Source organism: Micropterus dolomieu, linkage group LG04 (genome assembly GCF_021292245.1).
Source record: "Micropterus dolomieu isolate WLL.071019.BEF.003 ecotype Adirondacks linkage group LG04, ASM2129224v1, whole genome shotgun sequence".
NCBI lineage: Eukaryota > Metazoa > Chordata > Actinopteri > Centrarchiformes > Centrarchidae > Micropterus > Micropterus dolomieu.
This window is the reverse complement of record NC_060153.1, coordinates 28649348-28673888: the sequence shown is the minus strand read 5'-3', so window position 1 is coordinate 28673888 and position 24541 is coordinate 28649348. Positions and strand designations below refer to the sequence as shown.

At 41.7% G+C, this 24541-nt stretch overlaps 2 protein-coding genes across 5 annotated transcripts in view; one reads left to right on the top strand and one right to left on the bottom strand.

Annotated features, from left to right (window-relative positions):
- Positions 1–3138: 3138 nt before the first annotated feature.
- On the bottom strand, positions 3139–9033 carry LOC123969384 (transcription factor Sp6-like). Its single transcript, XM_046046740.1, has 2 exons — positions 8876–9033; positions 3139–4774 (listed from the first exon to the last, which is right to left on the bottom strand). The coding sequence occupies exon 2, from the start codon at positions 4650–4652 to the stop codon at positions 3726–3728; it is 927 nt and encodes a 308-aa protein (XP_045902696.1). The 5' UTR covers positions 4653–4774; positions 8876–9033; the 3' UTR covers positions 3139–3725.
- An 8729-nt stretch (positions 9034–17762) lies between these two features.
- Positions 17763–24541, top strand: part of scrn2 (secernin 2) — a 16535-nt gene continuing 9756 nt past the window's right edge. Inside the window, exons 1-7 of one of the 4 annotated variants that reach the window (XM_046046734.1) lie at positions 17763–17960; positions 18647–18811; positions 19731–19912; positions 20766–20965; positions 21707–21922; positions 22020–22185; positions 23008–23239. In XM_046046734.1, the coding sequence (XP_045902690.1) occupies positions 18650–18811; positions 19731–19912; positions 20766–20965; positions 21707–21922; positions 22020–22185; positions 23008–23218 (1137 nt within the window). In that variant the 5' untranslated portion in view covers positions 17763–17960; positions 18647–18649 and the 3' untranslated portion in view covers positions 23219–23239. Of the gene's footprint in view, positions 17964–18103; positions 18546–18646; positions 18812–19730; positions 19913–20765; positions 20966–21706; positions 21923–22019; positions 22186–23007; positions 23240–24541 lie in introns of those variants that run through there. The other 3 variants (XM_046046733.1, XM_046046735.1, XM_046046732.1) reach the window with 3 other exon arrangements.

The following is a 24541-nucleotide window of genomic DNA, read 5'->3' as shown; positions in this document are numbered from 1 at the left end:
TCCCTATTAAGAAAGACGCTGTGCGCATTTACGCACGAGGTACAGCAACATAACGTCATTGATTATTTGAATCTCCCCACACTCCAACAGGATCTAGTCCAGATTTGAGAGCTCTAGGTATAGTGGTTTTGGATCTGGACTTGGTCTAATGTGGTCTGCATGTGGGAAAAAAAGCAGTGAAATCACCCAAATTTCACAAATAAAATAAAGTTTTTAAAATCTAAAAAAGTGTTTCAGACAGCGTTAAGGTTTTGCTTTAAATGCAACAGTACGATGTGCAAAAAACGGAGAATCTGTGGCGCAGCAACGTAAGTTAACTTTCACTTAAGTTCACCTTAACTTTCCCCTTAACTGCCGAAACGGAAGCTAACTTCAGCGGCGTATCGGTCAGGAACTGACAGCAGCCTCTGATCATGGAAGTAATTCATTAAAGCACAAACACACAGCCTACAGAAATCTATTTACGCATGATCCATCAGGGGAGCTACGTCTTGTTAGGAGGAGCCGAGCTCCCCCGTAGTTTGCACCCTGCCTAAACGGGTATAATATTATACGTATGTATATACGTAGTAATGCATGTTACTTCTTTACAGCAAAAAGCTTCCCATTACTGTAATTGCTTTACTTTTGTAACGCGTTACTCCCAACACTGTCTATATACTGTATATGTGTGTGTTCGTGTGTGGTGTGTGTGTGTTTATAATAATTATTTTTAATTGTCTTGTGACCCCCCAGATTTATCTGGCAACCTCTTGGACAGTGGTTTAATTACTGCATTAAAAAAAAAACTACTAAGCCTAATTCTAAAATTTAGAATCATATTCAATTGTGCACAAAAGTCAATTTCATATTGAAATCGTCCACATCTGATACAAACATTTACAGGCTCTAAGAGCATCCAATTAACTTATTCTTTTGCTACTTGACCTACTACTGCTAGCAATAGTGCTAATGATATTAATTATAATCATCATTTTGGTCTGTTTATTTATTTGAGTGAAAATGAAACTGCACAGAATAATGAATAATTAGCACATCTCTCTTTACACATAATATCGTTTTTTATTTAATAAAGGACACTTATAGATTAAATACAAGTTATTACACCATGATACTCAACTTATTAAATATTTTAGAACTTATTTTATTACAGTCAACTAAAACATTTACTACAGTAACCAATTAAAATAAGTTGTTCATCTTGTTCTACTGACCAACATAAAAGAAGACTATCTATAATAATAACATCAACACAAAATAATAATAATAATAATAGTCAATACACAATAATTGACTAATGTTTAAGCACTTTCTTCCATTTCTTATCTTCTATACATAAATACAGCAATTCTGAGCCTCCAATAATGCAAGCTCCCTAAAATATAGAAATCTCAGCCTAATGTCTGTGATGATTACATACATCCTAATAGTTTCCAATTGAAAAGCTGCTCACTCTCTACAGAACTATTGATCACATAATATTGATTATGAAAGTTATCTATTCAAAACATGTAACCTGAACAAATTCTCGTATTGTTCAACTGCATTTTTTTTTATCTATTGGACTGCTAACACAGTCTTTTTCTGCATGCTAATTCAGAGTCAAATGGTTGTCATGTTTCAAAGACAGAGTTTTGTTACATGATTCGCCAGCGTCACTGAACATGGATAAACTACAGACAAACCACCAGCTGTTAATATAATGTGTTGAGAGAAAAGCCCTTCACACATTCTTTGCTCTTGACTTAGACTATATCTTGGTCCGACACGCAAATGGTTATCAAGCTAATGGTATTTGGAAGAGCTGTATAAACCCAATAGAGGTCCACCTGGATAGTACTGGTAGGACATCCTTCTGCTTCCACCAACACCTGAACCTTTTAAGGCATGAATTGTTTCACATTCATGATATGAAAAGCAGTAGCTATTATTTTCTTTGGGCCACTTGGGGGCAGCAGATCAAGCTGTAAATATGAAAATAACATATTAACATCATATAAAGTTAAGTTGTTTGCGAACAGTTGCCTAATTACACATCCAGCAGACACAGATCCAAGTTGGCATTAATTTGAAGTTTGTGTTTCTAGCCACCTGATAGACCTAACATTCACTCTCCTTTCAGCTTGGGTTGGTCTTCACCGATTCCTTCAGCAAAATATCAGGCTCTTTAGATGCTAAATGCTTCACTACGTTCACCAGCAATTAGATAATTTTGTCTTTCTGACGTTTGGTGCTGGGCAATCAGAGCTACAGCGGGTTCTACATTTTTTGCTGAAAACAGCTCAAATACTCTTAAATATAACATACTTCGTAGAGGGGGGCAACAGAGTTGAGTGACAATTCTCTCTGAGTTCACCACTAAGTCGTTTGATGCTTTGTTAATATGAAAATATTGACTAGCACAGCTTCAAATCAGGGGACTGAAACTGTTTCGTTCAGCACCCGCAGTCTGTTGTGTTGACTGGGCGGACATGTGGAGTAGTGTTCATGCCAAACATGATCACAGTCACCATCATTTAGCAACAGAAGCTTGGTTTCATTTGACCCAGCAGCATTTTTCTCTCCTTGTCCGGCTTTGGTGGTCCTGACGCCCAACTTGATCTTCTTGTTCTTACCTGCCCTGTCAGGACTGGAGGTCACTGTCCTCAGCGGGTCTGACCACTTTTTAATTTTCAGGCTCAATTAGTTGTGATTTGTGAGTTTACCTTTTTTCACATATTTATCACTTAATGGTACTTTGCATCTTCGTGTTCCAGATGATAAACTGGACCAGTGTCAACATTCTCCTACTGTATGATCTTTCTCATTAAGTGTTTTGCCATCAAGACTATGTTGGCGACAGAAACATATCATTTTTGGTATACTAGCCTTTAGTGCATAGAATTCCCATTTTGTATATCATATTATATTATAGTATGGTATATTATAGTATATTATATATTATATTATATTAGTATTACATCAACATCACAGCATGCTGCCACAAGCACAGCATTACTGTCTGTTGTACTTTTAACTTTGTTTATGCACCATTTTAATGACTTACATACTGACACACACACACACACACACACACACACATACACACACACACACACACAGTTTTGTGGTATGAGCTGTCAACCATCCAAATGGTTACTGATCTTTGTATATTGAGAAAATGCTGTATTATACTCCAGTGTCTTATCACAATTTGCACAGTAAACGACAGTCTGAAACAAAAACAAAACATCCCTCTCTCCTTTCTCCGTTCAAAAGCATGCTGCCTTTGAAACTGGTAAATTAAACTGTGTTGGAGACAAAAATTTCATTGTAAACAAGTTAATAAGCCACCTTCAGTTGATCTCATCCTAGTCTCTTGCTCTACTGGTATTAGTGGCTCTAGCAGCGATGGAAGTCCAGCAACAAGCTGCAGCTTCAGCTTGGTTGCCCCCGTAGCCACCCTTCACTTGAAGTAAACAGAAGAAAGTTTTATCCGTAGAATCAGTAAAACAGTTCCTGTTTTTTTTTGTATGTGTGCTATAACGTTTGGATTATCACTGAGTTAGTCCACTTTATAAATTCACAGGACCACAGACTTTCAAACACTTTCTGTTCCATCCAACTTTCATCAGTAAAAGTTTGTCCAAACCTTTTTTCTATTCTCTATTCTGTCATAAATCTATGGCACCTCTGTGACAGAGAGGGAAACCTTAAACTGCTAAATTCTTCTGAAAGTTATGAAATTAGCCGGACTGCCCTGTCACACTGGAGACTGAGGGGTCTGTCTCGCATTTCAGCTTCAGCGGAGGCTCTGTGGTGTCTGACGCAGACACGTTTGAGGATGACTGAGGAGGTGTAGGTGCATCAAAGCCCTTATCCATCCTCCCGTCTCCATTTACCCTATCCTCCCCATGTCCTGGCGGGGACTCGTGCGTGCGCATGTGCTTGACCAGGTGGTCATTGCGCATAAACACTCTAGGACATAATGCACAGCTGAACTTCTTAGCGCCAGTGTGCGTCTGCAGGTGGCGCTGCAGTTCATCAGAGCGTGTGAATCTCTTTCCGCAGAACAGCCAGTTACAGACAAAGGGCCGGTCCCCGCTGTGCCATCGTAGGTGGGCCTTCAGATGGGAGGTCTTGGCGTATGCTTTGCCACAGCCAGGGATGTGGCAGTTGTGCATGTGCTTCCTCCTGCTGTCGTCAGTGCTCTGGCCCATCTGTTCAGCATGGACGCAGTTAGGGCAGCGACACACCGCCTGGCCGGCGCCTCTGGCAGAGGAGCGGCGCTGGGGCTTAGGGCGGGCTGAGACGGCGTTCTCCTGTGGTTCCTCCAAAGAGAACGGTTCTTGCTGCATCATTTCCGGGCCCAGTGGCTCCATCTTAAAGCCATCCTGGGGGAAGAGGTGAGATGAGTGCGAGGCTGGAGCGTGTTGAGCTGGAGACAAGGTGCACAGCTGCGGGTCAGACCCGTAGGGCCCCATAGCGGACTGCAACCCCATGGAGCTCCCAGGACTCACAGAAGGCAAGCCGACACCCTGGCCCGTCTGCAGGTCTATCCAGCTCCCTGGTTGGACGTCCCTGTGGAGGTCCCACCAGGAGGGGATGTTCATGTCTTCTGAGCTGCCACTAGGTGTTGCTGTCCGTAGCCAAGGCTCGTATGGGTGGGCCATGTGAGCAGCTGGTGCAGGTGGAAGACTGTTGATGTGGTCAGCCGCTCAAAGTGTTGTTCACTGACTTTTGGGTAATGCTGAGAAGATTACCACATGGCGGTATGGCGATGCATTGAAAAAATCTGCAGAAAGAAAGAACAGAAAAACTGTTATCTTTTCAAATCTGGCATCAAGTCAGCCTTTCTTACTAAGTTGTATTTTCTCAGTGACTTCACTGAACCACATGCAGTGACTTTGAAGTCTTGAGGTCATTTACCAGGCTTTGAAAATATTCAGCTTCTGCTGATCTACTGTTTCTGATCTTCAGAAGTGCAGTCACTCAGGACTAAATCCCCCTGTCTACAGCATTGAAATAACCAACCCTGAGCACACCTCCTTCAGCGCCATGGATACTGCAGTTCTCACGCTGCGTGGCCGTGGAGACAGAAGAGAGGGGGAGACAGACGTGTCCAGGCAAAAGCCTGCCACATCCATCCGCTGCCAGGTACTTCCCATGGAGGACAGTCAAAGACAAGAGCAAAGAAAACAACATCATCTGCCCTGTGCAGAGGCAGGGGCAGGGGGGAGGGATGAGAGTGAAGAGGAGTGTTGACAGGAGAGCAGTTTGGTAAAGGAAGAAGTTCCAGGGAGGTATGGCTGCAGGCCAAAGTCTATTTGTACGTCTCTGAGGTTTGTGGAGATGAAACTTGGCAGACAGCAGAACCAGTTTTTTTATAAATCACACATGATTTACAACAACAGCCCTCCAGGCAAGTCACAAAAGGAGCCCCGTAAAACGCTCCGCCTCTTACACACTGGCGGCAGAAAGCATCAACAGTTGCAGACTGACGGCATTCAGGAGCAACAATAACATGAGGACAGTTTCTTTATACTTATAATTGTGGGCAATGGGCACGCGCTCTGAAACAGCATCCTGGCCCCTAACACGCTCAACTATGTACCTCAGCAGTGTCAGTCAGCAGGAGGAGGGGCTCTGATTTCCAAAGGTGACACGAAGCTTGTTAAAGTAAAGAAATTTAGGACAAGAATCTACGAGCCTGCGAGACTCGTGCTTGGCTCCAAACGTGTCCTAGCCCCAAACAATTTTGTTGACTTCCACCACACCCCCATCCTGGAACATCTACAATTATCTTTACAGCAGGAAACAGTAAAGTATTCTAAAAGCTTTAGAGGTTGGTATCTTAGTCTTGAGATCACTTGTTGTGATATCATATCAGACACAGCAAAAAGCACAAAGTCACCCAGAAATAGGAGGTCAAGCTCCAGTGGAAGACATACATCCTTTCTGATGTGTAGATCCATTAGAGGCAGGCGGAGAGTGCACATGGTTCAGCACACAGGTGGTGTCACTCTGAATGACAGTGAAGGATCCCCTCAGCAGATCTCAATTTGTTAAGTCAATACGGCCAGACCAAGAGGATTACACGTCCTTCTCAAAGGTTCAGTCAGAGATGCTTTTTAGTCACAATAAAATCGTAAAGCAATTAGTTTGGAATTCCCCTAATGAAAGGTTTAGTGTTAAAGGTCAAACTGATTTATTTCATGTCGGCCTGGAGCCAGAGCTGCTCTGTAATTTTTTGGGAATGCGACTCAGACTCACGGCTGAATGGTCCCCCCAACTCTGCTCTTACTGACATAACCGTAAACAAACGAAGACAGCAGCATCGCCCTCCATTCGCCAAAATGCTGGGAGCGCTTTGAGCTCCTAAGGGAAACAGCTGGCATAGAGGGGCCCCCCGGGGGGGGCGGCAGCGTGGGAGGAGGAGGATGGTACAGAGCTCTGGTCATAAAACCTGCCCGACCAAGACCCAGCACAGCCCCAGTTTACATGCCTGCCATTGGGAAGAGGCACCGAGAGGGAGCCAACTTTTGAAACCACTACAAAATCAATGTGTATTTTATGAAAAGACAATTATTAGGCTTTTCCAGCATAAGATGTCCCTTTTTGAGACGCTAACCTGCTAAACTGCTAGTGTACACTTTTTGAAGTCCATTCCAGAATAATTTATAGGCCCAGTTTAATCCTAATTCTATCCACCACAAGTCTCCCATCCTGTCTCATCTCAGACATAGAATAACACAAACAAACCGGTTTGGGTCAGACGGCATTTACAAGTAGTTTGTTTTAAGCTGCTTGGAGGACAAGATGGGTGCAATGGAACTTAATTTGGCAGGGGTCAGGTCAGTTGTCGGAGGAGTGATGCGATGAGCTTCAAACATTTTTCTGTTAAAATAAAGTGTGGGGAAATGGGAAAAAAAATTTTAACATGCTAAAATAAACACAAAGAACTGCTGTAATGACCAAAGTCAGACCCCAAACCTGTTAAAAATCTGGTGAGTGCGAAAACTGATTTTCTGCTGATTGTAAACTACGTAAATGTCATTTGCTCATCTGAGTGAAGGATTACGTTAGTGACATACAGCGCTCGAAATGGAAGGCTTATCTCGGCTAATCGGCTCCTCTGCACTTTAACTGTATGAAGTACAGAGATGGTTTAGATATGGATGACAGCTTTACATCCTCAGTGATTTAGGAGTGTTTGTGTGACACTGATTTATACACATGTTTGTAAAATACATTCTCTGCTGCATAGTTTATGACAATATATGCAACAGTTCTAATGACAGTAGATTTTAACAGTTTTTTATCCTTTCATCAGAGCTGCTTTTATCAGCCAGTGTAAACTAAGCGCGTGCATATTTTATATCAAGTTTGATTTTTAAATAAAAGTCTCAAAAACAGACTGCAGTTTCATGTACTTGTTTACGTTGTTTCAGTATTTACTTTATTGGGCACAGAGATTAAATTTGAAACACACAGACAGGATTTTGTTTAAAATGACATGTACAAAATGTGATATCTGTTTCCATGGGTTGCATGAAAAATTTAATATGACTTACTATCAAATTTGTCAAAATACAGTGGTGGAAAGTTACTAAGAATGTGCTGAACTTACAATGAAGTACCACTTTGAGTATTTCCATTTAATGCTACTTTATATAATATATATACTATAGTACCTTTTACTTTTATTCAACAATAGTTACTTTTTAGATTAGCGTTTAAAAGTTTGTAGAAAATTATGCATTGTTTTAGATTAGACTACACAGCAGTATATGGCGCAGTTAAAATTAGCTTCACCTTTGTTTTTTTTGATATTTGACGGACATTTTGTTTCTAATACCTCTGGGCTTTTACTTAAGTGGAATGGATGACTTATATTTTATTGTGTGGTATTGCTACTGTTAAATGAAATGTAAATTATTTAAATACGCTTGCATATATATCTTATTCAGACTTGCATTTGAAATATTGCATTTTGAAATTACTGATAATAACTCAAAGTTGCATTTATGCATTTTTGCATAAAATCCTTACTATACAAAGAGATTCAATAAAAACTCACATATATTAGTGCATATTATCACATCCCAGCAAAACCAGCAATAATTATATTAGATCAGAATTTAAAATCAATGGCAACAATGAGCGGCACCAAATTTTCCCAACAGCATTAATGTACAAATTTGATTCCTTTCCCGTAGGAATTACACAGGTGTGATTGCCCATAATTTCTTAACTGTTTAAATGAGTAAATGATACACTAGGCTACATCCCACTGAAACTGACCCTCCACACCTACAGGTCAGCCTCTTGAATTTCTGCTGATGAAAATTGTCCCTTAAACATAATCCACACTTTGATGTTCTTAGACCTGAAAACCTGGACTTTATATTCTTATATTCCGTATATATTCATATTTTACCCAGGCAGCCAATATTTAACTATCTTAATCATATGAATGCTTTTACTACATTCTCTAAAATAGTACAGCAACAGTAACAGGACAATATTTTAAACTTAACCTTTAAAAAGTAAATAAAATTTTTAGGTTTAATTGCAGCTATCATCATCTCTTGTGGGAGAATTATGTATTTTTAATTTCTGTATCCAAGTTAAATGAGTTTTAGTGCATGTGTTGTACTAAAGGTTCTGCTTACTGAGACTTTATCTTTACTTTGATATCCACATACATGAACTTATAGTCCCCTGTAGAGGACATTAAATTAATTTAATTTGGCAGTATGTCCCAAATTAGTAATTATCTGGTTATGTTCATGAAGATCAGTTATTTTACAATTCAGTTAATATAAACAGATAGGGCCCTACAGTAACGCGTACAGTTGGTCGCAGTGATAGCAAATTAAAATTCCCGTGTTACCTGCTTGCCCTTGGAGCTGCTGCTGTTGTTATTTTCTTCTTGGAATAAATTCACCGTGGCGAGAGAGACGTTGTCTCAGTTCAGCTGAGCTGCTGCTTCCTTTCGTCGAAAACAGTGCACAGAAAAATAATATCCTCATCATATTTCATCTGATTGTCTCCATCGCAGACGGTCCAGGTGAAGCAATATCGGCGTTTTGGCGCACAGGTAGGCAGCATTCTCAGGAGTGACAAACTTTATGATAGGCTGTGCGTCTTGAGCTCCTCCAGGCTCCGCCCCCTGCTGGTGTGTAGTCTCCCCCTTTGAAGATGCGCCCTCCTCGGCTGCAGATGAGGAAACGGCTCGCATTGGGGTAACACGGGGATCAATGGGACAGTCTGTCAGAGATGGGCTTTGGCAGCTCTGACAGACTGTCCCGGGGATCAATGGGACCTGCAAGCCCCGAACAAAAGAGTTTCCAATTTTAGGTTACTGTTTTATGTTAAAAAGGGCAAAATGAGATTAGAAATAAGCCTACTAAGTACAGTGCAGAGAGATGTGTGATTCTGTACTAAGTCAAAAGACAACTGCATTTTTTTATATAAAGTCTGATATCAACATTCAGAGGTACTCATGTACTATTATTAAGTACAGTTTTGAGGTATTTAAACTGACAGGGGTCATACTGCATTATGAGTGCTTTTACTTTTGATACTTTCATGTGATACTTTTAAGTATTTTTAAAGTAACTTTAAGTATCTTTTAAGTAACTTTTAAGTAGGCTACACTGTAATGGAATGTTTTTATAGTGTGGTATACATTTACTGAAGTAAATGAACTGATTTTTCCACCGCTGTCAACAAAACGACAGTGGGGTCTTTAACCAAAAGCACTTCTGTGATCATGATGTATGGGGGAAGATCAGCTCTGTATCTGTGGCAAATTTAACCTCTCAACGGCAGTCTTTTATTTTATCAGGATGCGCATCTAGATAAATATCATAAATACTTGAAAATCATAGTTGCAAGTTATTGACCTTTAAAACAGCAGGTTGATAAAGTCCACATACTAGCTTATTCCAGTTAAATAAATTCAACTTTAGTTTTTTCTTATTCCTAGTCAACATGAGGAGATGATATTTGGTCTATGAAATTAATGACACATTCATAACCATTTTAGCCCTTTTTTAACTACTTATCTATTAATACCTAACATAAATATAAGACAAACTTTAAAAGATTTGGTACATCATCGCAATGTCTTTGTCACACTTTGTTATAGGTATGGTGATATACCAAATCAAGATCAACTGTACACATTTGGTGCAGTAACCTGGTCAGTGTAGTGACTGCAGCCTGTGAATCAGATAGTTGAGACCTGGAAATCCTTTGATTGCGGACACTCCTGAGAGGTGGTTTGGTCAGGCCAAAACACAGACACAATACACCCATCTGGAGACTTTGCAGAAAACAGACACCAGTTCTGCTTCTTAAATGATCTGAACCATTTAGGGAAACACTAGGCCGATGTGCCTCTGTGCTTAATATGACTGAACTGCTACAAAAGGTTTATGGTTTGTGCCAAATGTTGAATTTCCCCCAGCTTGTGAGCCTTGTAATATGTCAGAGTTAAACAGACTGCAGTGGCTTTGAATGTGCATCAAACATTTAATAGTTTTTAACATCATCCCCCTTTGAGGGCTTTTTTTATTTTGTCTCCTTGCGGAGTTAATTCCTTTCCTGTCACAGCACGTTGGTGGAGCAGCTTCAAATCAACTGACAAACACAGACCACAGACAGGCCGGCGGGAAGTGACTTCCTACCCCCTCTGCTCCTCTTTCTCTGAAGCAGCACTTTACAAATGCTGAGTCTGAACTGATTACATGACGGTCATATAATGGAACCACAGGGCGATCAGCAAATATTGACAAGGTCTTGATTCAGCAGTGACAGATTTCTACAAACCTTCAAGCCAGGAAGAGTGATCACGCTAAGCAGGAAATGTCGTTTCCATGAGCTCATTACTTGACCAGAAACGGTGCCAGACCTCTGCTCAGATTTTAGCACATCAAAGAGCATTCTTTAATAACTGCAAGGAAATTCACACAAAGAACATTTTAAAATACAAATTGACAAACGGGTTGCAGACAAAAACTGAAAGTTTATATTATGTATTTCGGTATGATGTACTTGTACAGAGGAGATCAGGCCACTGAACTGAAGACCACACACCACGTCTAAATGTTGTTTACCGATGTCTTTAAATAGTCAAGCATATTTCCTCATGAATACAATGCAGCACAATCAGAAAGAGACTGCTTAATAACATTTAATTACAGTGCAACTGATGTAGGGGCTTACAAATTCTCCTAATGATTTAAATGTGTTTAGATAGCTTGTTTGACAGTTTTTATGTCTGTCACCGCTGACATGTTTTTTTTGTATAAGAGTTTATGCTGTGTGTGTATGAAAATGTTTGTGGTTCTTTAAACACTCTTGCAAGGAGGCTTTTCCTGAAGTACTGACATTTACACTTGTCATCAGTCCAGCAAAATTAATGTCAGTCTGGTGAAGTAACATCTATCCACATGACTGCTCCTTCTACCTTTACGTGTTAATGCTGTTGTCGTCATCAGGCCAAACCCATCCACCTACAGGTTACGTCTTACTAATCTCACAATAGAAAGCATACACATTGTGTTGATGTCAACGGTCTGGTTTGCCACTCAGTATAAATAAATGAATTCTCTACACAGTTTTGTACTCAAACTACTACCTCTACTTATACAATGCGTGTGCCTACAGATGTCTATCAAATTGCAATTTTGGGACATACTGCCAAATTAAAGTTCAACAACTTCATTTTTTTTGACCAAGAATTCATTTATTACTTTATTTTAGGGTTTTGTGAACTACTTCTGCAAGAGTCGTTGATCTACCACAAACTTGTTTGTTTTTTCTTGCTGTAAGCAACTCCTTTATTTTAATTGTGAGTTGCACTATGTCTGTGAATACAGTATTTTTGACATTTTGCAAAAATGTGTGTGTGCAACTGAGACAAAGCATCACAGGACCAGAGTGATGACAACCAAACAAATATTATTATTTTTTGCCAAACTACTGTTTCCAAGGTCATCAATTAACATTTACAGTCATTCGTTAAAATAAATAATTCAACATTTTGGGAATTACAGTTATTCACTTTTCTGCTGAGAGTTAGATAAGATTGATACCAGTCTCATGTCTGTACGCTAAATATGATGTAATAAACCGCTACCAGTTAGCTTAGCTTAGCATGAAGCCTGGAAACAGAGGGGAGCAGCAAGCCTGGCTCCGACCAAAGGCAGCAAAAAGTGATGTGAAAAATGACAATTATTGGTCTAATGGGCCTCTGAGATAGGAAGAGAAAACCGCTTGGTTAAGTTTGAGGTCGCCAAGCAGTGCGCTGTGCTGCGCTTTGCTCGACGCAGCAACAAACCGCCATGGCGCGGCGCAAGCCATTGAAAATAATGGGTTTCACAGCACAGCAGCGCAGTCGTCGCTGTCTGTCTGAAAGGCCCATAAGTTAACCAGCTTTTGGTAGTTTAGATAACATACAGACGAGAGAGCGGTATCAGGCTTTCAGCAAGAAAACTAATAATCAAATGTAAATGTAAAACTAATTATTTAAATTTAATTACTTTACGGGAATAGTTGCTGGAACTATTTTTCTATGTACTACACACCCTAAACACACACTGTAAATGCTTGTTAGTATCTATTGTATTTTTAATTACAGTAATTAGTCAGGAACAAGTTTTTGGAGCTTTTGCTTTTGTTCCATGGAAGGTCAAAATTGTTTACGTGAGACATCAGTCTGAATTCTCGAGCTCACTGTTTTTAAATGATTGTATTTATGTGTGTACAACTTGGGGTTTTCAATACAGGACTTGTTTTGTATACAAGAAGTTCACCATACAAAGTTGGTTCTGATTCGGATTCACTGGCCTCTGGCTGGTTTGACTTACCTCTAGTCCCACGGGAACCACACCGGTGTCCCAGACAAATCTTCCTGCCAACACGCCAGGCCTCCAGAGAGCTAGGCCAGCTAAAGCCTCACTTCCCCTCCAGAAGTAGAAAAAAATCCACACAAAGTAAACAGTAAGCACCTAGTAGTCAACTTCCTTATCCTTGTTAATTATTCAAAATCCCAGAAGAGAGACCGGCCCACAGTTGTCTTCTGAGTCACTTTTTTTTTTCTCACACAGGCACTCACTCACCACAACGCCCCCCCCCCCCCCCCCCCCCCCCCCCCCCCCCCCCCCCCCCCCTGCCTCCCCTTTCAACTTCAAACCCAGTCATTTCTGCAAGCTGCGCTTTGATTGTACCAAACACCTGTATTTTTCGAGGAGAGACTTCCTTGTGAGCCCCCGCCTCCCATCTTTGATTGTTAAACAGCAGTGGCGCCGTCATTACTGTCTGTGAGACTGATGCCGCCCAGCTTCCCCTCCCATCTCCCACCTCTGCCTTTTTAACCGGAACTTTAATTGCTCAGAGAAAATTTGGATTGCTTTATTTTATCTAATTTTCAAAACCCCTTTTTTGTGTGTGTCAAGGGTTGTAAAACCTGAAATGTGCCTTGCTGGATTTATCGGATGAATTGGAGATGATCACAGATTTCCTAACAGATTTAAACAGAGCACACCCAAAAAATGCCCTCAGATTTGTAATAAGATGTGAGAATTTCAAGCGTATAAAGGTGGTTAGTAGCCAGATGGACACAGACACCCAACATTTATTTCCTTGCTCACCAGTAATCCTCCAGGAAGACAGACAGATAGACACACACACCTTCCTTTGCAACAGTAATACCATGCTTTATTAGGCGGCCTCTCCTGCCATCCTGTCTCCCCCTCAGATTAATATCCTCTGGGCTTTTCACCAGCTGTTTCCGTCCCCTAACACCCCTCATCTTCCTCCAACCGGCCCCCTGCTTCACATGGCAGGGCTTACAAACTGGGCCTCAGTGCCTGCGTGGCTCTAGGAGAGGTCTTCGGCGTAGCACTGTGTGTGTAAGTGCGCGTCGATATGAATTCACTGAGCGAGCAGAATGGCAGATCTCTTGTCCAAGCAACTGAAAATATATCGCAGTCTTGAGACACAGTGTTGATAAGTTGATCACATCTTTAAACTTGTGTGGTTTACACCATCGTGTTTGCACCCACTTGAGGAAGGACAGACACAGACAGACATAATTTTGTACACCAAATTGATTCTTAGGTATAGCCATTTCTCCACACTGGAACTGATGTTAAATATTAAAAAAATAATGTTTTCACAGGACAAGCAAAGGCTAACAACTTTAGTTTTTGGCTTTACTTAATTGAATATGAGTTCTAAATCATTTTTCAGCACTTCATCCTTCAACACAACTGGTTGTTGTCAACGTGATTTGATGTATTGGTGTATTTACAAGGTTTGTTTTTCGTCTGATTAGTTTCACTGTGTCTGTGCTTGTTTCTGTGCCCGAGCGTGTGTGTGCGTACTATGTGCGCGATCTCATTTGGGTGTGTCTGCCTTTGGCTCAGGTGGGTGTTTACTTCTCATGGTGTTTTTACTGTTTGTGTGGAAGGGCAGACAGGATGTGCGATGCATGTCAGCACGCTCCAGGAGATGAAAGGCCGGAGAGGGTGTGGAAGTAGCCGAGTGCTGTTCAGGTAACAGGTTGTCTCAACAAATTTCTCAAGAATTCAGTCCTGTTGCCTTCAGCGTTCCTAGTGAGCCACGAGTGAACACCACTCACCACCAAGCTGCTTCAAAAAATAGCTCAACACCTCCTACAAATCTGGCCATAGCTGAACACCAATACGGTCCAGGTGCTCAATCTCAAAACACAACCATTACTTGAACATTCGGAGCAGCTAGGTTGGTGCTCCTTGATTCCTTGTTCCCTCAAGTGTGCGTGTGAACTATATTAGTCTAGTGCCATTAAACTGATTGCATCACCAACACTTGACAGACGCAACATGAGTCAGTTTTAAGAATGGAGCCTACTGACATGCATGTTGATGAGCAGCAGTTATTTACACGACTGCAGTCTGGTTTAAACACGGCAATGACACACTCGAATGTTGTGTCAGCCATTGTAATGCAGTTGGGCAGGTTTACATTATAAGAGTTGGAACTTACAGCAACCACATACGTGACAATCTATTGTTAGTACAAATGACGTTAGTAGTTTGACTCCATGTTGTCAATTTGCTGTTCAATTGATGGAATTATTGTGAATAGAGATCTTTCAGTTTAGAGAGTTGGTTGACTCAAAACATTTGATTCATAACCCGCCATGCAGCTTTCTGCCTCCGCCCCAATACAATGGGAGTGAAAGGAATTCTGTTTTACAACTTTAAAAACATTGCCTAATAATCAGCCTGACATCATGTTCATGTTAGCTTATTTCTGTTTGGGAAGGGGTTGTTGCCCTATCCCCTTTGTGTGACGTCTATCACACGACACATCAGCTTTGGCTATCTGTTCCTAGAAGGCTACTTTTGGGCAGCAAACACAAATTTGATATGTCGATATATCGGCTTATCCAGTTGATTTGACAAACTTGTTAGCACACAGTTGTCTATTTACACAACCAGAAGACAGAGAGCAACATTAGCATTTGCAGTTGTCACCGGAGGTAAGCTAGAAAATTTGTTTTCTCAAAATTCAGGTGATTCGACCCTTTAAATTTTAAAGGGAATTTAAAAGTTTAAAATCACCGTAGGATGTTGTGCAGTTCAGATTTTTGATCACAGCGGACAGCAGGTGGAAGGTGCCGGGTAGTGTGTGGAACTTCTGAGCCCACAGACAGGAAGTGTGAGTGACATAATTCAATGAAACACCAGCCTTAGGAGACACCCACTGACACGCATTCGCCCCAACTTTAATGACACTGATTAGCCGACATGTGATGCCCAGTACTGGTTAAAAGCAGTAGTGTTAGTGTCGTTTTCACAGAGCCAAAAACTGTGAGACCTCAGAAAAGAGAAAACTCTTCTGGCTGCAAAAGAAACATTTATGCAGAGTTTCCCTGCTGCAAACTAGCAGACCTACCAAACAGTTGGGTGAAAGTTTCATTAATTGCTGACATGTAGTAAAGTTTGTTTGTACAGAATGTGGTTTTTGAAGCAGGAAATACCGAGCCATTCTGCTCAATTGTTCTCGGTTCAGTCAAGCAACTGATGACATGATAGGTGTGGAAATTATTCCAGCTTTATGTTTCAATTGTTCCAAAATCAGGCGCGGTTGTCAATCGTCCTCCTGGTGCTCCATGCCCCACGTCCAAATAAAACACAGCAAGTGTCGTGGCCTCACCTCTGAATAGTCTCTGTGCCTCAGTGTGCGTGATTACCCGGCGGAGTCGGGTATGTCGGACCTGTGATGAGCCTTACCAGCTGCCTCCCATTCCCACTCAGCCCTGTCTCACTCACTTTGCCAGATTGTAACTCATGCTGAGTCAGGCTACAGTTCCAGTCTCTGACTAGGTTTAGTATTTGTACCTCTTTTGAATATCTCTGAATTGTGTTTTTGCTTTTACCGCAGTTCTAACTGCTCAGCTCCCTGTTGGTTTTGCCTCTCAGTAATGGATCCTGCTTGGTGTTGCTAGTTCTCTGGACTCAGCTCTGGCGCACACCGCTCCTGGCTTTACCTGTCAGGATCTCCCCACTTCAAATCATACACTCTTTAAGGTTGTAAATAAATCGCCTTGTTAAGAACGCTCCTGTCTTTCTGTGTCTTTCTCGTGGGTTCACTAACTCTGCCGTAACAAAGTAGGCAAAATATGATTAATTGCCTTCTATGGTGGCCCAATGTGCACGAAAATGGGATGTAGTGCCCTCTAAAGCAGTGATTCTCAGGTACTTTAAGGTAAAATTGTGATGCTCAGCTAATATGAAAAAATAGAACATATGATAAATCCACATTTGTGTTTAGGAGAAAAATCAAGAAACAACAAGTTTAAAGTTTGTGTGATGCTGTTCTTTATAATTACTGTGAGAATAATTGACCAACTCTAGTAGTCTGCACAAGATATGCCTCAGTTTTCCATCAACTGTAAATTTATATAGACTAGCTAGGAAAACAGACAACAAAAAGCTAGAAGTAAAGCTACTGTTAGTGGCTGAAACAACCTTTTCCTGTCCCTCCAAACGCAAATGTACTAATGCAAACTTGGCTTAAACTACTAAAAAATACCACAAAGCCATCCCATTTATCAAAGGGGTATGATAAATGCATCTAATAAGGCTGTTTTGGTGCATCTGACAAAATAGTATAGGTTGGGAAGCACTGCTCTGGAGAGTCCTTCCAGGGGAGAAAATGCATTTAATTGCCCTCTGAGTGCCAGTGCATGCAGTTGTTGCCCTTTTTTGTAAATTGTTGCCCCTGCCTGTCAGACAGCCAGGTCGCCACTGCATATTTTCATAACCCTGATGACATCATCAGGTTTTTATTTTCAAAATTTGGGAAGTTCCCTCCAGAGCTAAAAGACACTGTAGGAAAATCCACGGAGTGCCCATTCAAGTCAGGCAGTTAGCAGTGTTGATTATGAAAATGTTAACTTGTTTACTTTAGTGAATGCAAGGTAAGACATTTGTCCAGCTCATCATTTTGAGTCACACAGACATGAACTCATGAGTTCAAGTGAAGCCGATAATCAGCAGCCACGGTGAAACAAATACTTTGCATTTAATTACAGTTTTATACATTCTTTATTTGAATATAGAGACATAAAGCAAAAGCACAAAGGCTTTATTTATTGTTAACTTCTGAGTATAAAAACTTTCAGCACGTATCAGTGGACGCTGTGATGCAGCATTATAAGCAGTACTGCGGGTTAGAGCCCTGACAAACAGGCGAAGAGAGGCAGACTCGTGATACAGAGCTACATCATTATTCAGGCCTGCTGTGCAGTTTTTCACAGGTGTGGACTGCTGTGTGAGACAGTGAGCTGTGCTTGTGGCCAGACGAGACGAGACCTTTAAGTACATACCTTTGGATTTCTCGGTCACGTGACTCGGTATCTACAACCTGCCTTCACCCAGCCGACCGGCCGCTCTCGCCATTGAAAAAAAAAAAAAAAGGTAAACATTTTCTACAGCAGAATTCGCAGACTAGATGTAGTTTACAGACTGTTAGCGCCGAAGTTCAATCTTTTACTCAACCTCGCGTAAAAGGGCGGAATGACACGAAGCGACAGGCGCGTCGCTGCCCCGGAAAGAGACGGGGAGTGACTGTGCTCAGCCGGGCCTTATCTTTCTGATAAACACTGATCACAAACCGAGCTCCGGATACTGGCACAGGCTACTTCTGCGATCAGTGCACTATTTGACGACATAATTTCCGGATTGAAAGCGATTCATGGCCGCAAATGCGAGAAGAGAGCGATAATAGAGCAACGTGGCGGTCGGATTTGTGAAGATTACCGTCAATAAAGTGCTCTGCACAAGACTGCCTCAGACTAAGCCCTGTGTGAAAGGGATGGGCAGTGCACCGGCTGAATCTCACTTTCTTCAACAACAAAAAAAAACTGGGTGGGGAAAGGAAGGAGACTCTTGACTCCGTCATGCACATTATGTTCGGCAAGGTGTAGGCTCGCTTGTGATGGGTGTCAAACGCATTGTACGACTCTTACGATTAGTTAGAAGTCAGATTGTTAACATGAGGTAGTTGCACGGTTAGAAGATCGCTTAATTTACACCTCATCACTTTTAATTCCTCCCCCAGAGCCAGCCTAAATTTACGGGCATGTGTTGCTGTTTGTTGCAGGATGGCAGAGGCTCCCATGTCATGTGATTGTTTTGTTTCGTTGCCCCCTGGCTCTCGCGATGACCATGTGATTTTTGGGAAGAACTCAGACCGTCCCCGGGATGAGGTGCAAGAGGTGGCCCTCTACCCTGCAGCATCCCACCCTCCAGGCTCCATGCTGGAGGTAAAGCAGGCCTGGACTCCTACAGTCCCACACAACCACTGCTGCTGGTACAGCTGACTGACAACAGGCACCATGCATCACTGAAAGACACAAGCCTACTGATACACTGCATACTTCCACGGTCTGGTGCATTGCAGAAATTATATTAAAATTATATATTAGCTCATAGTAGGCCTATTCATGCATTACTATTCACATTAACCCCATTTGAGAAAGTACTTTAAAACAGAATGGACCAATGTTTAATGGAAAGGAAGTGAAGGTTATTTATTCCTCTTTTTTTTCCTTTCTCATTTTCACTTTTCATTTGTGTTAAGAAATACTGACAGGTTGGGGCAATGGCTTAAGAAAAATGCTCTAACCAGATGTGTTAAAGTTGTTCTGTTTTTACATATGTCTACAGAGTTTGTCTTTTGGCTTTGCTGTTGAGTTAAAAAGACAACTTGAACTTTAATCTTGGAACACAATGACACTAATCAGGTTTCTTCAGAGTTACTGTCCCTAGTGTTATCTAGTTGTTTTTTCTGTCCAGGTTTTGACATATCTGTCTCTTCAAACTTCTGCCTCTACCAAAAATACAGTGGAGGTGAATGATATTATGTTTGTAGTCACTCAGGGTAACACCCAGTCCTTCCTGTAAACAGGTTTCATTAGAACTACTTTTTACACGTGAAATTGTCCCTTTTGAAAACCGGCGTCAGCTTGTTCTAAGTAATTTTTTCCCTCAACACCAAAGCCAGATGTTCAACTTACAAACAGCTGCCACATATACAAAAATGTGCAGTATTCATTCAAGATTGTCATATTGCCCTTTGAGTTTCACTGATTTGGGGAAAAGAAAATACACTTTCACCTTTGAACTGACAGGTGAGTGTTCAGCTTCATATATCCTGCTGATTAATGCAATTTCTGTCTGCAGTGCACATATATCCAGATCCCTCAGGTGGAGCAGACGCACGCCGTCATCCTGAGCAAGCCTGCCTGGATGTGGGGGGCCGAAATGGGAGCCAATGACCAGGGAGTCTGTATTGGGAACGAGGCTGTCTGGACTCGAGAGCCTGTCGCTCCCGGAGAGGCTCTGCTGGGCATGGACCTTGTCCGGTGAGCACTGAAAACCTTTTGATACCGTAGTCCTGTTAAACTGTACTGGATAATAAACTTTTAGCAATAAAGAAAAAAAATAATCTTTAGAGCTGATAGGAGTAACTGTTGACTGCAGCGTTATTGTGAAGAATATCATGGATCTTGTAGACCACTCACTCCACAGTGTCCTTAAGACACTTAGTAGTTCCTTTAGTGGCTTAAGATGCCTCGGTGTTCTGCTGAACGGCTCAGAAGGTCTTTCATAATGAATATTTCTGATTTTTTTTCTGCTGGTCACATTTTTAAAAACCAGTCAGCTCTAATCAGGGTTCTAAAGACTTTAAATGGGTGCATTGTTTGTACAGACTGGTTGTCCTTTCTGTTTATACTGTATGTTGTGTGATGTACGCTGGTTGCAATTGAGTTTCCTCATTAGGGATTAATAAAGTTTTTCTATTCTATTCTATTCTATTACATATAGTGTGGAGATTGTTTATTCAGTAGCAGTATTAACTTAATCCTCTTAGGCTTTGATCAGAGGGGTGTGTAGATTCACACAAGCATGTTATGACAAGTGTAGTAAGTACCGTTAAAGCGTAGCATTTACAATAGCATTTCCTCCAAAACACGTGGCAGAGGAGCGTATAAACAACGCCAAAGAACTCAGCTGGTCTTTACAGTTAGTTAAAAAGACTAACTGATTAAAGTAACTAAGACAGTAACAATACAGTAAATAAATAATTAGATAAAAGTAGATAAATACATTAAAGTGAAAGAGTTGTTACCATTTATTAAACATTTATAACTACATAACTGATTCCTTGAGGAAATGCAGACTTTACACTTGGAAGTAATGACTTTTGATCATCAGACTGGGGTTGGAGCGTGGGGATAGTGCCTGGGCAGCACTGACAGTGATCACCGGCCTCCTGGAGCAGCATGGCCAGGGGGGGCAGTGCAGGGAGGATCCTGAGCCCTTCAGCTACCACAACACCTTCCTTCTGGTGGACCGTAACGAGGCCTGGGTCCTTGAAACTGCTGGAAGGCTGTGGGTGGCACAGAAGTTTACAGGTAAGGATGGACGGTTAAACAATTTGAGGGTAAATGCATAGTCTAGACAATTAATTTGGCTTGGTGGGTGCTGAACTGGTAATACATGCATATCCTCCTGAGAGATGATCAGAACTGTATTTACAAAGCTGCTGTTGGTCAGTACATGACATGACTGTTGACATTCACCAACCTTCTGAATGAAGCATCAACAACTGGCACCTTGTGTGTGTGTGTGTGTTTTTGTGTGTGTGTGTGTGTGTGTGTCTCTTGCAATTTGTGAAGAGATTTAGGTTAATTATAGATAATGAGGTCAATGCAATATCTAGCAGATCTGCTGGTTGATCAGACCTCGACCTGTGCCCGAGTGGCATTCTACTGGCCCCACTTGTCACCCCTTTTTAGCCAGAGCCATCTGGATGCTCTCTCTGCCACCTCTACATTGTTGTTAATGGCTCTTCTTCTCCATGCTCCCGTAATGCCCAGGGTTCTGTGGGCCTTACTGAGGGAATGACTGGCAAAGCCCTGACTGCCCACCTCCACTGGCATACAATGCCCTCCTGTAGTGAATGGGTAGTGGGATTAAATGCTATGCCACAATAGGTGCCACCTTTTCAGAGTGGACAAAAGCACCAAAAAACATAGACAGAATAACAGTAGCAGCAAACAACAAATATGTTGTCATTTACTTGCATCTGCTCTTAAATAGGCAAATCTTTGACGAGGCGTCTTCACATGCTAACAGCCACTTTTACCTTTCAGAGGGTGTGAAGAACATCTCCAACCAGCTGACTATCGGGACTGAGGTCTCCACAGAGCACCGAGAGCTGCGGAGCGTGGCCCAGGCTCAGGGCTGGTGGGATGGTGAAGGAGAGTTCAACTTCTCCCAGGTGTTCAGCCCCGAGAACCCACCTGCCAGGATGGAGCTGGCCAAACGGCGCTACAAGGGAGGCACAGAGCTTCTCCAGCAACATGACGGTGAGGGGGATCCACTCCTACATTTCCCAGAATTGCTTTAGACATCACCCTGAGAACACTGTAACACTCATCTACTCTGTTGCTCCTCTGCACTCAGGCTCAGTGACGGCGGAGGTAATGATGTCTATTCTGAGGGACAAGCCCAGTGGCATCTGCATGGACTCTGGAGGTTTCTGCACCACAGGCAGCATGGTGTCTGTCCTGCCCAGAGACACCAGCCTGCCCTGCATCCACTTCTTCACCGCCACCCCAGACCCCTCCAGGTATTTCACTAACTAAACTAAGAATCTCTGTGGAAGATGAACATCAGTTGAGAGTAAAATAACCAATTTATAACACAACATTCATATATGAAACTTTTTTTGTGTATTCTGCTTCACTTTAGCCAACTGCTGTACATGAAAGCTGTTAAATTTGCTGTTTTAAATAACTCTCCCATGCAGTCTCATGCAGCACTGCCATAATATAGGACAAAACTCCTTTTGTAAGGTTTTTACACTGATTCATATCTTATTTGTTTCAGTTCTGTGTTTTAGAAATTCTCAGAAATCAGGGGAAAACAGGTTAAAATAACAAGTAACGCTTTATAAATTACTAGAAAGCAGCATGCAGGTTGGTACTAATTATTGGGAAAATGGAGAGTGATTGGTATATTACATAGTATACTTCCAGTAAGTCCAAATGCTAAGCTAGCATAAGCACTGCACTGCAAGTCAGCTGAACATGAAGATAAATTAATAAAGAATTAATAAATACTCAGTTCTTTCAGGGCAGTTCTTCTGGGAAATTGATAACAAACTCTATCTCAGAACTTATATGTTTTTACGTAAGAACAATATAATTAGGATTAAAATACATAGTTTTTCTAAGAAACTTTAATATATATGTTAAAAGTTTGCAAAACATGTTTCATAGTGCCTCAATGACCGTGTTTAGACCACTGCAGCAGAGATCCTAACATTCTTTCCCTCCTCCACTTTGCTTTTCCTGCATTCTGTCTTCACTTTGGGTTATGGGAGTTTCTGAGTCTGTTTTCTCTTTCCTGTTCCCCTCCCTGCCAACCCGCCCCACCCGTACCCCGGAAGGTCTATATTCAAGCCTTTTATCTTCTCGGACTGTTCCACCCCAGTGCTGAGAGTGGTCTCTCCACAGTTCGGCCCAGATGACCCTGTCAGGAAGCAGCCTCGCTTTCAGAGCCAGGTGGACCGCAGACATGACCTGTACAAGGCCCATCAGGTGGCGCTGAACACCATGGAGACCAACCCGGTGGGCATTGATGATCACCTAGGTCAATGATAGTCCTGTACAGATCCTGGCAGAGCTGGAAGTTCATATTCATTTCATATACATCTAGTCTGGGAACCAGACAAATCTGCGAGCTCATGTTTTATTTGCTCTGACAGATTTCCAGCCGACTTGGACCGGTTCCTGGTATGAAAGCCGGTCAATGTTAACAATTAGGTTTGAAGTCAATTCGACAGTTATTCATTAACACTGTCATTAGCTAGCTAATGTTAAATTGCTGCAGTTGCAACAACTGAAGTCATTTTACTTGGTACCTACTGTATGTTTCAACAAACCAGGGGAAAAGCTAGCTTGCTATAGCCAACCCTAGTGAGCTAGCTGTTAGCTAAATTAACCTTTTTGTTACAGGCTAACATTAGGCTTTTGTTGATAAGAAAGATGTTTTTGCAGTACTTTTGACAGGATTTGGTCAAAGTTTACTTTACCAACTGATCACGAGTTGTGCATCTACTGTCATTAAGTCTGCTCCTCCCGTCACAGATGTCTGATTCAATTAGACTCGGGGCTCAAAAGGCAAAGGGTGGGCTCTGTATTCTTGTAAATGTACATGGTATTACATATTTTTAGGTGGTCACATTTCATTGCTTTCATTGGTTGTTGGTCTATCCAATTGCTCCCAGATGCAATTTGGTCTGCGCCCCTTGGAAATCAAAAATGAGGTTCCAGACAAATTCTAGGCTAATATACTACTATACAACCAAAGCAGAATAATTTTTATTCAGAGTTGAACTTGGTCAGTTGTTGCTGACAAATTATAGGCGAGTTGCACCGCACAGGACTGACACTCCCAGTGCAGAGCAAACACAACAGGACCTCACAGTTAGTAGACAAGACACATGGCGTGAGTGTAGACTAAACATAAACATGTTACGAGTACACACTCAAAGCCAAAGAGCAGGGTTTCAATCATTATTACACTGTGCAACGCCAACATGAGAATCCTGGGAGGCAATAATACTTCAAAACAAAGTGACATTTTCCAATGAAGCTGTTTAGTCAGTGTCAGATAATGACCGGCATTGAGCTTATTATATAATAACTGAGGTAGAGTAAGGTTCTTCTCAGGCGCAGTCTGGTCGATGTTTTTTGGTGCATGTAAGCATAATTTCCTGTGTGTGTAATTGGGACACGACTATTGCCTGTTGTTTTGGTGAGCAGCAGAGTATATAAAAACCCAGATTAGCATGTAGAGGAAATGGAGGTGCGTGACAGCAGGTGTGCAACTGCTGTCATTAAGTCTGCACCTACCGCCACAGACGTCTGGTTGAATTAGACTCTGGACTTTCAAAAGGCAAAGATCTGTATTCTTGTAAA

What these genes read in the sequence shown, in the direction of transcription:
- LOC123969384 (XM_046046740.1), bottom strand. Translation starts at nt 4,652, where the DNA reads ATGGCCCACCCATACGAGCCTTGGCTACGGACAGCAACACCTAGTGGC.